The sequence below is a fragment of the Mastacembelus armatus genome, chromosome 23 (assembly GCF_900324485.2).
Source record: "Mastacembelus armatus chromosome 23, fMasArm1.2, whole genome shotgun sequence".
Taxonomy (NCBI): domain Eukaryota; kingdom Metazoa; phylum Chordata; class Actinopteri; order Synbranchiformes; family Mastacembelidae; genus Mastacembelus; species Mastacembelus armatus.
In genome coordinates this window covers 4,207,909-4,221,635 of record NC_046655.1, presented here as the reverse complement: position 1 = coordinate 4,221,635, position 13,727 = coordinate 4,207,909, and the positions used below count along the sequence as shown (strand labels likewise).

Sequence of the window (13,727 nt, the reverse complement as noted above, 5' to 3'; positions counted from 1 at the left end):
ATCAACGTGTGTATGTCTCTGGTTGACCTATATATTATATAACTTGACAGTCACGTGGTGACGGTTGGCCATCTGCAGGGAAAGTACATTGCCCCCGTGCACTTCACCGACCCGGAAGTGAACAGGAAGCACGAAAAAATATACACTTATAATTTTGGATATTGTTGAATTTATGACCAAGATATTATTTTGACACTGAGGAACTATTATTTATTTACCGTGCTAATATTTCTGGTGAACAGGTATTATCCATATATTTCACCTCACCTGTATTATAGAAACTTTAAATACATGTCAGTGTGTATATGTATTTTCTTGGCGTTCGAGGCTTGTTGGCGTTTGAAACTCTGTGAGGTATAAGAGGCTGGTGTTCGTTTGTCTAGGGGGTGGCTAAATGTTGGCCTTGCTTACTCTTGTCACGGGTCTGACACATTCATGGCCTTGGACTGAGGCCGCTCGTCCTGTTTGCGACCCTTTCTGCCTGAGTGATCACTGTACAAACACGGTGTATTTTTTTCTGTCTACAGAACAATGTCACATTATCTTTGGAGGACTCCGTGATGGGAACAAGGGTTGCTGTTACACTGGCTGCTTTAACAACCAGCAAAAAAAAAAAAAAAACCTTGATTCCTATTTTTTTATTTATTTTAGGTCACCTTAAAGACTGTGTTCATTAATATCCTGCCAATTTATTCTTATTTTTAAATAACACGCAAAAAGAACAGCAGTCAGAAAATTAAAAGAGTAAAAGGTGTGACTTACTGAATCTTACACCTCCAGCAAGTTAGTATTCTTCTGTTTTTGAGAACAACGGGGTCACGACATGGCCCTGTCACTCCTGCATCAGCTACGTTTACAGGCACTTAAATAACCTGCTTGTTGTCGGCTTTCTGCACTAACCTAATTTCTTCATGTAAACCAGAAACCCGGTTTCCTTAATCGGGGTAAGGGATTAAGAGAAACCCGGTTAACACAAGTAGATTTTTGCTGTGGGAGTAGGGGGGGGGGGGGGGGGGGGGGTGAAAATGTGGCCTTTCACTCACGTAACCAACCAGGTCTGTTACTGGGACATGCATGTGAAAACGTGTAGGAGGATGTAGTTCAGCTGTGAAAGTCGTGGGATGAGAGGAGACAGTTTCACAATGCAACGGTGCGTCCCGGTTGTGTGTCTGTCTACGGAGAAGTGTTTAATCAGTTACACAACTGATCGATCAGAGTTGGACATAAAAAGGTTTGACAACTGCAGAGCTATGAGCCGCAGTTTCCATTCATAAGACTTAAACAAATACATTAAATGTGTTTTAGGAGCGCCCTCTAGTGGTCCCTGGGAATTACAGCAACAAGCTATCCTGCTGCTTAGTGCAACTTTCATTTGAAAAAAAAAAAAATCAGAAATCATATATAGTCACAACAGGTATGACTGATTAAATACTCACAGACGCCGCTGTCAAAGTACTTGACTGAATAGAAATAGCTTATTATCAGTAATAATACACTGTATAATATTGTTGAATTAACACTTAAAATGTTTAATTAGACTTCAGCACTTTCTTGCAGCCCCACACTGCACATGTTTTTGGGAAATGTGGTTTAAATTTGAAGAGCAGTTAACAAGCACCATTAAAGGACAAAGGAACCTTAAGATTTATTTGTATTATTTTAAGAAAAATTAATGAAATGATATGTATTTTGTTTTTTTTTTTTGCCATAGACTTTTGCATACAAATGCCTACAGCAATATGTACACATCATTACACAAAGTATCTAATAGTCACTGTCTGTAGAGGAGTTTCAAAACATTGATGAGGAAACCAAATTCTTGTTTTAACAAGGGGGAAATCACCAGATTTAAGGTTTCTGAGGCAATCAAAAACTAGATAGCAGATGGGAATGGGCCTCTGTTTTTCTCCTTTGCATTTTCCTTGCTCTCAGTTCAAACGTTTTATCTACACACCTGTTCATAGCAAATGATGTGATATTAATCGAACAACACAGCCGGGCGTTACTTTAAGAAATGAAGCCTCTAGTTTCCTTTAATACATGATCAAAGTGATGTTAACATAGTCCTGATTGCTTCTTAAGCTTGTAGAAACATGACCATGAGTTTGACATTGAACAAAGTGACTTGTCACCTCACAACAAAAAGCAATGAATATCTTCTTCATAAAAATGTCATTTTCTTCACTTGCAGTTACATGATCACACTCACTCACACACTAGTTTTTCATTAACAACCATCTGGCAGTGAAACACAATGGGGGAATCTGCAGTGGTAGCCATCAGCAAAATCCCCACCCATGCATTAACTCCTGCTGCTGTACTGTCCCCGAGCCTGGTGTTAGCATCAGCATCATTTCTATTTCCAGATACCTGGATTTTTACTGTGGCAAATAAACAAAGCAAATCTGACTTTACACATAGAAATCATAGGCAGTGCTACTCCGCCTGTGAAAAAAAAGTTGGAAGATGTTTCCTGCAGTTGTGGAGGAAGTGCTCTAAAGTTTGACAAACAACAAATAACTCCCCCTGATAATGTCATGGTGATGTCATGTGGGTTATCTCAGCTTGTGTTTATTTATTCTATTATACACCATGTCTTTTTTTTTTTTTTTTTAAATGTCTTGCCAGTCCACTGCATTTTCACTGACGTGCTGTACTCAATTACTAGAGAACCCCAATGCATTTTAGTGAAGTCAAATGACATGACAAGCATTCAATTTAAAGACACTGTATATTAGCACAAAATCTCATTTACACCTTCAAGAAAAACATGAAAAACAATAAATAATGCAAAAATATACCTGTCGAGCATCATTCAACCCCTTCTACATTTTGTCATTACTGATGGTGCATTCTTAGCTAACATATATTTCAGCAGGACTATCTGGGTGAGTTAGGGTTAAACATAAAATGTAAGAAGACAGAAACTGCTATAGGTGTATTATAGCACAACACAACAATTTATCAATCTGTCCAACCACTTCCTGATGGCTACAGCTCAATTTAGTCCAATACGGTAAAGTCCTCAGTGTATTTCCTATTTCTGTACTGTATGTACCTTTTCCTGTGTTTTGACACCTAACAGATGTGCTTAGTGAGAAACATCCGTCTCTGCACATTCAATTTCTCACAAGTGTAGAAAACAAAATGGCAAATAATTTATAACCAAGATTAGCTCTCTTGGATATTTTTTTTTTTTTAAAAAGGTAGTTTTAAGTTAAGTGCAGTAAGCGACAGCTACATCTGAATTTGTGTTCAGATCACGACTTGTGACGATCAGAATTCTTTGGTAACTATTTTTAGCGCTGTGTCTGAGCAGACGTGAAGGTTAAATGATTTTTTTTTCCATTGAAAGAAACAGACGTTGCATTTGATGTTTATAAGGCTGCAAGACGAATACATCCCATGAAACCTTAATTAAAAATGAACACATACATTTAGAACATACATGTGTCTAAGATATCCATCACATTATTATATTTTTTAGTTTTTTAAAATCTCTATTTTAGTTTTATCATTACCCAACAAAGACACTATCTATCTTTGCCTTGATGCAACAGGTTTTATGAATCTCCTGTTTTATCGTCTAACCTATAAAACACCCACCCTGTTTTATCACTCCACTCTTCAAACAATCCAAATATAACACATCACCACAAGACAGAGCTTTGTGTTTGCATGGAGACACAGTTACTGCTTTCCTTCAAGTAGATTTATAAAGCTGAACTTCTAAGACTGGAAGAAAATTTTCCCTTTTTTTCCGCTGATCCTATCTCAAAAACCTGCATTGTTATTATTATGTACTAAATACCCTTCTGATTTCTCAGTGAAACCACCTCTAAAAGATCTGGTTAAATATTTACCAGCTGTTTAAAGGCACTTTACATGTTTTGTCCATCTAAGAAGGAAGTGATTGGCCTTTGGGCTGAGTAGAATTAAAATCAGAGGAAATATCAATTACTGGAGCACTGATCTGAACAAAACAAGTGGCTCTAAAGGGAAGTGACACACTCTGCACTTTGTTTGGCAATGGGAATGGGCAGCACTCCACAGTAACGGATGTCAAGCACAGGGTAAACTGCATTCAGATGTTTCCTGGCAACTAGTTGTTCCTCTGTATGAGAAAAGCAATAGTGCTGAAGCAATGCCACAGAAAGAGGGGGCCCACTGAGCTGACAGTCACACTGCCTCACCACCATTAGGGCTAAAGGAGGATTCCAGCATGATTTGAGTTTTTCCTTGTATGTTTAACATTTTTGAATCCCCATTTATGCTATTGCTTTTCTAAATAGCACAGTAAACAAGAAGACACTTTAAATCTCTTCCATCTCTATGGATAAGAGGCAACACATGATTATAGTACTGTCAGGTTAAAAGTTTCCAGTCACTTTTATATAAATGTGTTGCTACATTTTATATAGGATCTAACAACACTAAGAACCGCCACATTAGCAGTTCTGCATGGCTGTACTTGGACACACAGGTACTATGAGTTAAATGCTAACATCAGCGTGCTAACATGCTCACAATGACAGCTTTGCTTGGCAGCTATGATGTGTAGTTGAAAAGGTTTAGGGGTCTGGACCATGCAAACATGGCTTGGAATGTGTCTATAAGCAAAATAATTACGCCTATGATTCATCCTACACATTGTAAACATTCCTACCAGTTTTGATGCCAATTGAGTTTTTTGTTGGGTTTTTCTAGAAACAATTTTTCTAACGAAGTATTTCCACAACTGGTTGCTTCTGACAAAGTTTAGCTGAAGTTCAGGTTGTCTCAGGCTCTGCCTTCTGTCAATCACAAGCCTGTCAAGCCAACACATCAATCTAAACACAGTGCTTTACTGCTCACAAGAAACTGATATTTCAAAATGTGTATTTGTTAATAGCTTTTTGTGAAATGAAGCAGAAGCAAAATCACTAGAAATCATACTGGAACTTTCCTTTGAATCCATGAACACATCATGGATGAGAACAAGTGAAGGGTTCCCCGTTCTTACTGGTAATCCAGAGTTTGACTACAGTGTATAAGAATATGTCTTCAATATCAGGAATTCTCTGCATCAGATCTGGTTTAGTCTCCAGTGTTGGAATTGCAAAAATCGCATCAGTGATATGTATTCAAGACTCATACCCACCATTGGCTGTAGGCAGTAAAAAAAAAATCTCCAGAAGCAATACGCTGTTTAACATGCAGATCTGCCGATTTAGTGTCCGAGTTAATGAGCTGGCCTTAGAGCTATGGCTAAAGACAGCACATGTACACGATATAAACAACCGAGGTAATGCGGTAACGCCCCTTATGTTCCGAGCTCTTGGCGTTCTTGCAGTGGCTGAGAAGACCTAAATAAGTTGTGATGAGAGTTAAAATTACACTGAGAGGCTGACAGCACAGCCTTCAGCACCAGCGGGGCCCCAGGGCCCGACCCTGTGTCCGTAAATGTCTGTTTCTCCCCATTTGAGCATGTCAGGCCTTCCCTGCCTTCATGTATGTGGGTATGGTGCCTCGCTGAGTCAGACCCTCGAAGCGTTTGTACGTGTAGTTGAGGAACACCCAGTCCTTCGACTTGAAGTCTGGCTCGGTCGAATTGGCTGTTCACAAACACAAAAATGAAAGGAGCTTTTGATTATTTCAAGCACCACCTGGGGGCGCTGTGGACCATGCAATGTACATGAGAAGCCCGTTCCAGTATTATAGTCTTAAGAATAAAGAGCTGGGACAATAACAGTAGAGTATAAGGAACAAATATTAAAATGAATTTGTTTGTGTATCAATAACTTCCCTTTCGCTGAGAACATATTATATTATTTTGTAAATATATTTAAAGACCTAAGGTTTGTCATGCTCTGTCTGACTGACACAAGGCTAGTGACACTAACAGTGTTTGTTTATTTCACAAACCTGGCTGAAGGATATCTGATTCAGGGAAATCATCAAAATTGGAGGTGTCATCAATGCTCTTGATTTCAATGGAGATGGCTGCTGGCCGCTCCCTGTGGAGAAGACATGGAGGGAAGCATGAACAGAAAGATGAGGAAGAACTCAGACAGGAGTGGTTTTGCAGAGGTTAAAAAAAAAAAACAAAAAAAAAACGCTTCCTGTACCTGATGTGTTCCCAGTCCACTGACTCAAAGAACGGATGACTTTTGATCTCTTCCACACTCACAGCTCCAATCCTGTTCTCAGCATCAGTGCAATACCTGAAACACACAAACAGACGACCTTTATATTCACATCATTTTGATGGAGGAAATAATTTAAAAATACTAACATTTTTCAGTTGATCTGTAAAGGTATTCATCTTTAAAACTAAAATAAAAATGCATCTCACATACCTTAATATCAAGTCTTTGGCCCTCTCTGATATGGGGACTTCAGGTGGGAAAACCAGTGTTTCTTTCCAGTTCATCACTTTCCTGTACGTCTCCTGTGGCGTCTCCGAGCAGAAAGGTGGATAACCTGACCAGCGCCAGTAGGAATTAAGAAAAAGCTTGTGGTATTGCAAGACTAAAACCCTATTGTACAAATTATCTGCTATAAGATGGTGCCAACAAAGTGCACAGCAGAACAAAACTGCCTTTACTGCTACCTGTACAGGTCAGCTAACAGAAGCTGCAGTGTAACTAAAGCCAGGTAGTGCACCTGTCTGTTCAGTAGGCTGTATGAGTGTGTCATTATGCAGTGTGACTGGGTGTAATATGTAGGGCTAAAGGACTGGAGGTGGGTTGATCACACTGTACATCTTTAGTTCTTCATATTTTGAACTGACAGACAAACACATGCTTACCAATGAGCATTTCATACATGATGACACCCAGAGACCACCAGTCACACAGCTTATTGTAGCCCGTCTGCATGAAAACCTCAGGAGCGATATAGTCTGGTGTTCCTACAGTGGAATAAGCCTGCAAGCCACACAGACAGTGGGAAGGTTAGGGCTAAAGATAGGAATTTCATTTTAAGATGTACTCATCTGCATTTTGTCAATATACACAAGCAATCATTTTTCAGTATAGTACCGGCTTAAAGGTCTTGTTGCCATTAAGGATGTTCTTTACTGAGAATGTGCCTGCTTACACAGTCATTTCCTCTGGAACACCAGTTCATCAAAATGCCAAAGCCTTACCAGCTGCCTCCGGTTCTTCTTCCAGGTTTCTGCTTTTCTCTTGGAGTTCATATTTTGAAAAGCTGCAGCATTCAGAAAAACAAAGGCAGGAAAAGCATGTCATGATTTTCAGCAGTTACATTATGTCTTTTGAAAAAGACCAAGTATTGTGCTTCTAAAAACTTCATTTTGATAAAAATGACTGCTAATAATAAATCTGTATTTGGATACGGTCACATTACTGCTTGATTTTTAATGTGGACGTTTTCACTCACAGAAGTCACTAGGTGGGTTGTGCGTCAGGTTTCTGTAAAATTCAGTGCGATGAGCTTTCTTCAATCCTGTACACAGGCCAAAATCTGACAGCTTCACATGGCCCTGTGAGAAAAGACACAATTGCTAAATCATGTGCAGAAAGTCACCATGCACATGCTCCACTGGGTATACTATTCTGGGTGTCTGTCCATGCATAATGCTTCTGTATGTGTTTTTGTACAGCAGTAGTGGACAGAGGCTTTAACACTCAGAGCACTACAACTGTGTGTGGTCTGACCCTGGAGTCCAGCAGCAGGTTGTCTGGTTTGATGTCTCTGTGGATGAAGCCCAGCTGGTGGATGGAGTCAATGGCCAAAACTGTCTCTGCAATGTAGAACTGGGTGGCCTCTTCAGACAGCGTGTCCTTCTTCATCAGCAGGGTCATCATGTCGCCTGCCAACAAGCTCAGATGTCAGCACATAAAAAAAATGATCATATAAAGACTTTTTCAGCCAATACATGTTTGCTCACAATGGACTATGATTTCTGATGGGAAAAAAAAATCACCTGTTTTCCAGTTCAATAAATCATCTGTTCTAAACACTCTGGATTGTTTTTGCTGTATTTCTGCATAGTAATGTCGACATTGCACTCATGCCACCAAAACAGCTCCTGAGGGTTAAATTATATTTGTGGTCTAAGTCTGAGGATGTTAAGGTATCAGTGCAGACCTCCAGGCAGGAACTCCATGATGAGATAGAGGTTTCTCTTGTCCTGGAAGCTGTAGAACATCTTGACCACCCAGGCGCCATCCGCCTCCACCAGTATGTCCCTCTCTGCCCGAATATGAGCAACCTGCAGGGAGCAGGTAGACATGCTAAGACCCAACACCACAACTGCAGCAGAGCCTTTAAAAGTATTAATTTTACGTGCATTCCCTAAAACTTTAAACCCTCCAGCAGCTAAAAGAAAACAGGTAGAGGAGCGCTAACATTTTTCAAGACTATGGCACTTTGCAGTGACAAATATTTTACCTGTTCCTTTTCCAGCATGTCTGCTTTTCTCAGAATCTTCATGGCGTAAATGTGCCCTGTGTCTTTTTTCTGCACCAAACGCACCTGAAGACATCATCGTTAAAATCAAAGTGAATACTAATGCCAGTTCTTTGGTTGACAGAAGAAATGTGTGTAGACTTGCAGCAGTGAAAATATAATATGAGGAAATGAAATTAACAATGTGGTAACATTGTGGTAGAGGTGCACAGAAATGGCAAGGTACAGTGAGCAGCGTTCGAACCACACACACTCAAGAGGTGCTGACTTTTCAAAACCCCTTGCACACATTTCAATTTTATAGGGCTTCAGCTTTTCCATTCTTCTTTAACCTACCTCCCCAAAAGCACCTCGTCCAATCACTTTAAGGGACTCAAAGTCATCCAAGCCAAGTCGTGTCCTCTTCAGTCGCAAAAACTCAGTCTCCTTACGGGCATGCTGTGAGCGCCGCATTACTTTCTGCAAAGCACAGAGAGACTGAGATTAAGAAGAAAGCAACATAGTTTTCGTTACCAGTTTGAGGCCTATAAAAATACATACTGTACCTCTTCATCTGGTAAACCTTCTTCATCCATCGCCTTCTCCAGCTTTTTCTGCCTGTAATAAATGTATAAGCAAAGTATAAAAACCAGAGCAACAGCTATGTTGCAAAATGTTCTACTGCTAATTTACACGTTTATGAATGAGAACTGTCAGCGTGGAAACATACAAGGAAGGACTAAGTCACCTGATACGTGTCACATCATGAAAATTAATACCATCACTGTTTGTGGATGTAAAAAGTCAATCAGCTGTCTTTTCCAGGAGGCACCAAACCATGACACCTGGTGTAGAGATCAACTCTCAGGTAAGATGAGACAACAAAAGGTAGATTATGAGACACCCTTTGCTGTGCTCACACCTGAGATGCAACACCTCTGCAGTCTCCTTCTTTCTTCTTCTTCATGAGCTGTCCCTCTGATGTCCTCATTCCTGATCCTATCCATCCTCATCACTCCCAGAGAGAACCTCAACATCTTCAGCTCTGCTACCTCCAGCTCTGCCTCCTGTCTTTGTCTCAGTGCCACTGTCTCTAAACCAGACAACATTGCTGCTCTCACCACTGTCTTGTCCACCTTTCCTTTCATTCTTGCTGTGAGTTCATTAAATAATAATAATGTCATGAAGCTTTTGTAATATAGGGACATACAAAATGGCCTCGATATGTTCCTGAGAAAGGACACAGGCTGTGAAACAATGGATTTCACCTCATCTCACGCTCCTCGTGCTGGGTGAGCAGAGTGCTGTAGAAGTTTTCCAGTGTCAGCTTGGCCACAGTCACCCTCTCTCGGGTGTGGTTGCTCATGGGAAGGGCAGCTGCAGTCCCTCCCGTCATGGCCATACTATCCTATAAGATAAAAACACAAAAAAAGTTGTACATATCAGTCCAGCCACTGCATTCATTTTGTGCAGTAGATGTACATTGGTCAATTTCACAATCAAATTTAATGTTAAAAAAGTTCAGCTCACAGTCAGTGAGGAGCACTTGCTGCCAGAGGGGAGTAAAAATCAGTACTAAATACAGGCTGACTTCCACTGGCAGCAGTACTGGCACTGCCTGTTTTGCAAGGATGTGTAGACTAACAATGCTATGCTACTTTCTGGCGTGACCATTCCTTTATCCTGTAATTACCCCTGTGGTAACAGTGGCTGCTGTTCTACTCATGGATGGCTCATGATCTACATGGTTTTACTACAGAGACTAATCAGTGGTAGGACAATGTCAAACTACCAAACAACAATTGTAAAACTGAAGGACACAAAGCTGGAAGGTAGAAAAAAACTTCAGAAATGCACCTGTCAGCTGACGTGCCATCAGTTTGTGATTTTACTTGTTTAATGTTTCACACCAGATCAGAACTCCTGTCCTAAGCAGACATCTACAAACCACTGAATAGATCCGTACTTCTGTGCTCAGACTCAAGCCAGTTCTGAAACAATTTTTCACACACTGACGTCTTTGATTTTATGAGTAGGCCTCATGTGGGTGGAGTAAAAGCCACAGAGAGCAGAAGAACCACACAAATACTACTGAGGTAGAAGCTACAAGTGGTGGTATCCATTTAAATAAAGACCAACATGAATGATGAGTGCAAAGCACTACAAAGGAAATTTTAGTTTTCTACTTAAATTGTAGAATATCAACAGGAGTATGTATTGAATGCATTATGTAACAGATTTAGAGAGGAAGAAGGCGGATATGTACATCATTAAATGATTTCCATCAGAAAAGTATGAATGGGCTTGATTAGCTCACACAGAGATAAAACAGCCCTGCTGCTATGAGATAGGAGCCATGTTTCGTCTAGTCACCGGGTCTTTTCCCGTCCTGGCCCCAACAATCTCACAAACAACACAACATTTCCTGACTTCTGAGAGAAATCACTGAATCACTGTGCAGACTCCCCGGTTTGGGAGGTTTCTGCTGGGTGGTAAACAGGGGTGTAGGGTTACTGAGGTCAGTACAGATTTACCTGAGCACAACACAGCAGTGAAAACAAAGCCAGTTCAACACTGGCTTAAGGTTGGAGGACCAAAGATTTTGGAAGAAGTGTGTGTGTAATAAGTGGAAACTTCTTCATGCTAGAGGCAGCATGGGGAGGAGAAAACTCAAAGTATAACAAACAGAGAGGGCTTTGAGTCTGTGAAAGTACAGGCAGGACTAAATTATGAGTCTGATTAGAAAAATGCTATTCCATCAAATATCAAGATATTAAAAAGAAAAAACTCGAATGAAACAAATCTGTTTAATTGTGTCTCAGTTCCATTTAGTGTCCTAGTAAGCCCTGACCCTGAGCCAGCAGGTGCAACACCAGATCCCTAGAACTAGCTTAACTAAATGTAAAGCAGCTGTTTTGAATGCTAGCAATTATACATGTGCTTTGCCTACTGTGACATTGAATGTTAAAGGCCTACGTATGCACACACTTACACACCGTAGACCTGAATGACTTTTGTGATGGTTTTTCCACCAAAGTGGAAAGTGAAGCATCATTCAAACAGGAACGAACCTTTAGCTCACACTCCAGGGATTCAGTTTGGCTTGACGTCAACCTAAATCCACCCAGAGCTAAACAAACAAAGCTACACCACTCAGGCACTTATAAGGAAAGAATTATGAACATGAGCTCACCATTTTGAGACTAAAGCATTCAAACTAAAACGGGTCTCAATGTCCAAATCTGGCCATCATAACTAGAATCCACTAATGGTCACAATGTGAATAAAACGTTGGTGTAAAACTGAGACTGTTTTTCCTCACTTTGTTAAAACTACTAAAGGTTAAATCCACCCAAATTACACAAACTTAGTAATTTTCTAGTTTTGGTTTTCCTTGGCAAACTCTTGAGAAGGGATTTTTGGTATTGGTGCTTAAATATTTAAAAATGATGTCCTTTCACAGTGTTTAAATAATAAAGTATGACCTAATCAAAAACTGTGGATAGCAAGGTCTGTGGTTTATCTGCACTGGTTGTTATTAAATACCTAACAACCATTATATCAAAACAGCAGTAATCCTGGTACCACGCTACAATTATCTGACCTGGTACATAATGAGCTGATAGACTCTAAATGACGTATGTGTGTGGGGAAACAGATCATCTGGTGTCAAATTCTTGCGCTTACGTGTGTGTATGTATGTGTGTGTGTGTGTGTGTGTGTGTGTGTGTGTGTGGAAACACAGACACACTCCACCCTTCAAGTGCTCTAAGTGACTGGACAGAAAACCCTTTCCGTCCTGAATGAATGGGCTCAGTCATGACATTAAAGAGAGGGAAGGGGCGCATTTCTGTTTATTTCAAGTTAAACAGTCACTTTTGTATTGAAAGTCACTGCATTTTTCCAGTAATGGGGATAACAGTGAATCAATTATTCTGTAATATCCCTACCGATTTGCAATATTCATTTTCTATGACAAAAATAGAAATCCTGATATATCTATAAATTTATATTTTGACACTGTACAGAAATAGATGAACAAATGGGGGGTTAATGGCACAGTGTATATACTGTGTATGTGTATGTGTATATATATATATATATATATATATATATATATATATATATATATATATATATATATATATATATATATATACTGTGTAGTGCAGCTTTTTTCATGTTTCTTGGATTCACCTGCATGGAGCATATGATGATCTAAATATAAACCCTGTCGTTCAGCCTGGTTAATGTTTCCGCTCTCACCTGAGCTGACACCCCGTCAGACCTCTGCACTGTAGGATGAGAGGCTGAGCTACATCATAGTCACAGTTAAATAATGAGGCTGTTTTATACAAATGCTGGCTCGGTGTGGCGCCGTGCTGTTAGCCGTCTTATCCTACGCTGCCTCTACGTCTCTTGTCTGTCATCACAGCCACAAATAAAAAGCCCACGGCATAAAAATAAACAATAATTTGTCAGAAATGTTTTCACTTACCTCCGTATCCTGCTCCAGAGTCAATTATTGGCTTGGCGCCAGCCCACGACCCAGTCGAAAGAAAATAAATCGGGCTATTTCGGGTTTTCCTGCCTAATATTTAGGCAGTTGGAGGCTAGAGGCTCCAGTTACTGGCGACCCCTTAGAGAAAATATCAATATCAATATCGATATCAACGCCAAATCATATCCGAAGCCTTCTGACGCTGACAGCAAGCTATCCTAAACTCATTTAAAAATATTTTGCTGTGTTCATCAGTATCCTCTATATTCAGCGCTACCCTCGCCTTTAATAAAGCCTCTGTCGCTATCAAATATTAAATCAGCGGCGCTGCTTCCTGGGACCGTCAGGACTCATCAGATGTTCTGGCCACGCAACGGGGCTGTATTTGAATGACGTTGGCGCGAACCAATCACAGATGAAGGAAAAGACCCGTGGTTTTCACTGGCCAATCATATGTGGAACATTTGTGAGAATGACATGTGCCTCAGCCAATCAGAATTTCTGCGCCGCCGATCAAGAGCCGTGCTCCAGGACGCAGCCTCTTCTGGTTATCCAGCACTGGCAACTATGAAAGAAAACACAGTAGCCACAGTAGTTGAAAGCTTTCTTCATTTGAATGGCTATGCCTGGTGCAAAGCTTTACCAAAATAACTAATATTGTGATACTTTTTAAACATTAAATTACAAAAATATATAGCAAATGTCAATGAAAGGTCAATGAAAGGTCACATTTTGAAGAAAATAGTAGACCAAGAGACAAATAAATCAAATTGCATTTCAAACAAAATGTTATTTATATTACCATATCAACATTTAATATACTAAATATGAA

At 40.0% G+C, this 13,727-nt stretch overlaps 1 protein-coding gene across 1 annotated transcript; it reads right to left on the bottom strand.

Moving 5' to 3' along the window:
• Positions 1 to 2,002: 2,002 nt before the first annotated feature.
• On the bottom strand, positions 2,003 to 13,430 carry LOC113142138 (serine/threonine-protein kinase 38-like). Its single transcript, XM_026326966.1, has 14 exons — positions 12,893 to 13,430; positions 9,663 to 9,802; positions 8,961 to 9,012; positions 8,752 to 8,874; positions 8,398 to 8,481; positions 8,095 to 8,218; positions 7,662 to 7,816; positions 7,384 to 7,486; positions 7,130 to 7,191; positions 6,791 to 6,908; positions 6,339 to 6,462; positions 6,108 to 6,203; positions 5,905 to 5,996; positions 2,003 to 5,594 (listed from the first exon to the last, which is right to left on the bottom strand). Exons 2-14 carry the CDS (start codon positions 9,794 to 9,796, stop codon positions 5,470 to 5,472), a joined length of 1,392 nt encoding a protein of 463 aa, XP_026182751.1. The 5' UTR covers positions 9,797 to 9,802; positions 12,893 to 13,430; the 3' UTR covers positions 2,003 to 5,469.
• Between the last annotated feature and the right edge of the window lie 297 nt (positions 13,431 to 13,727).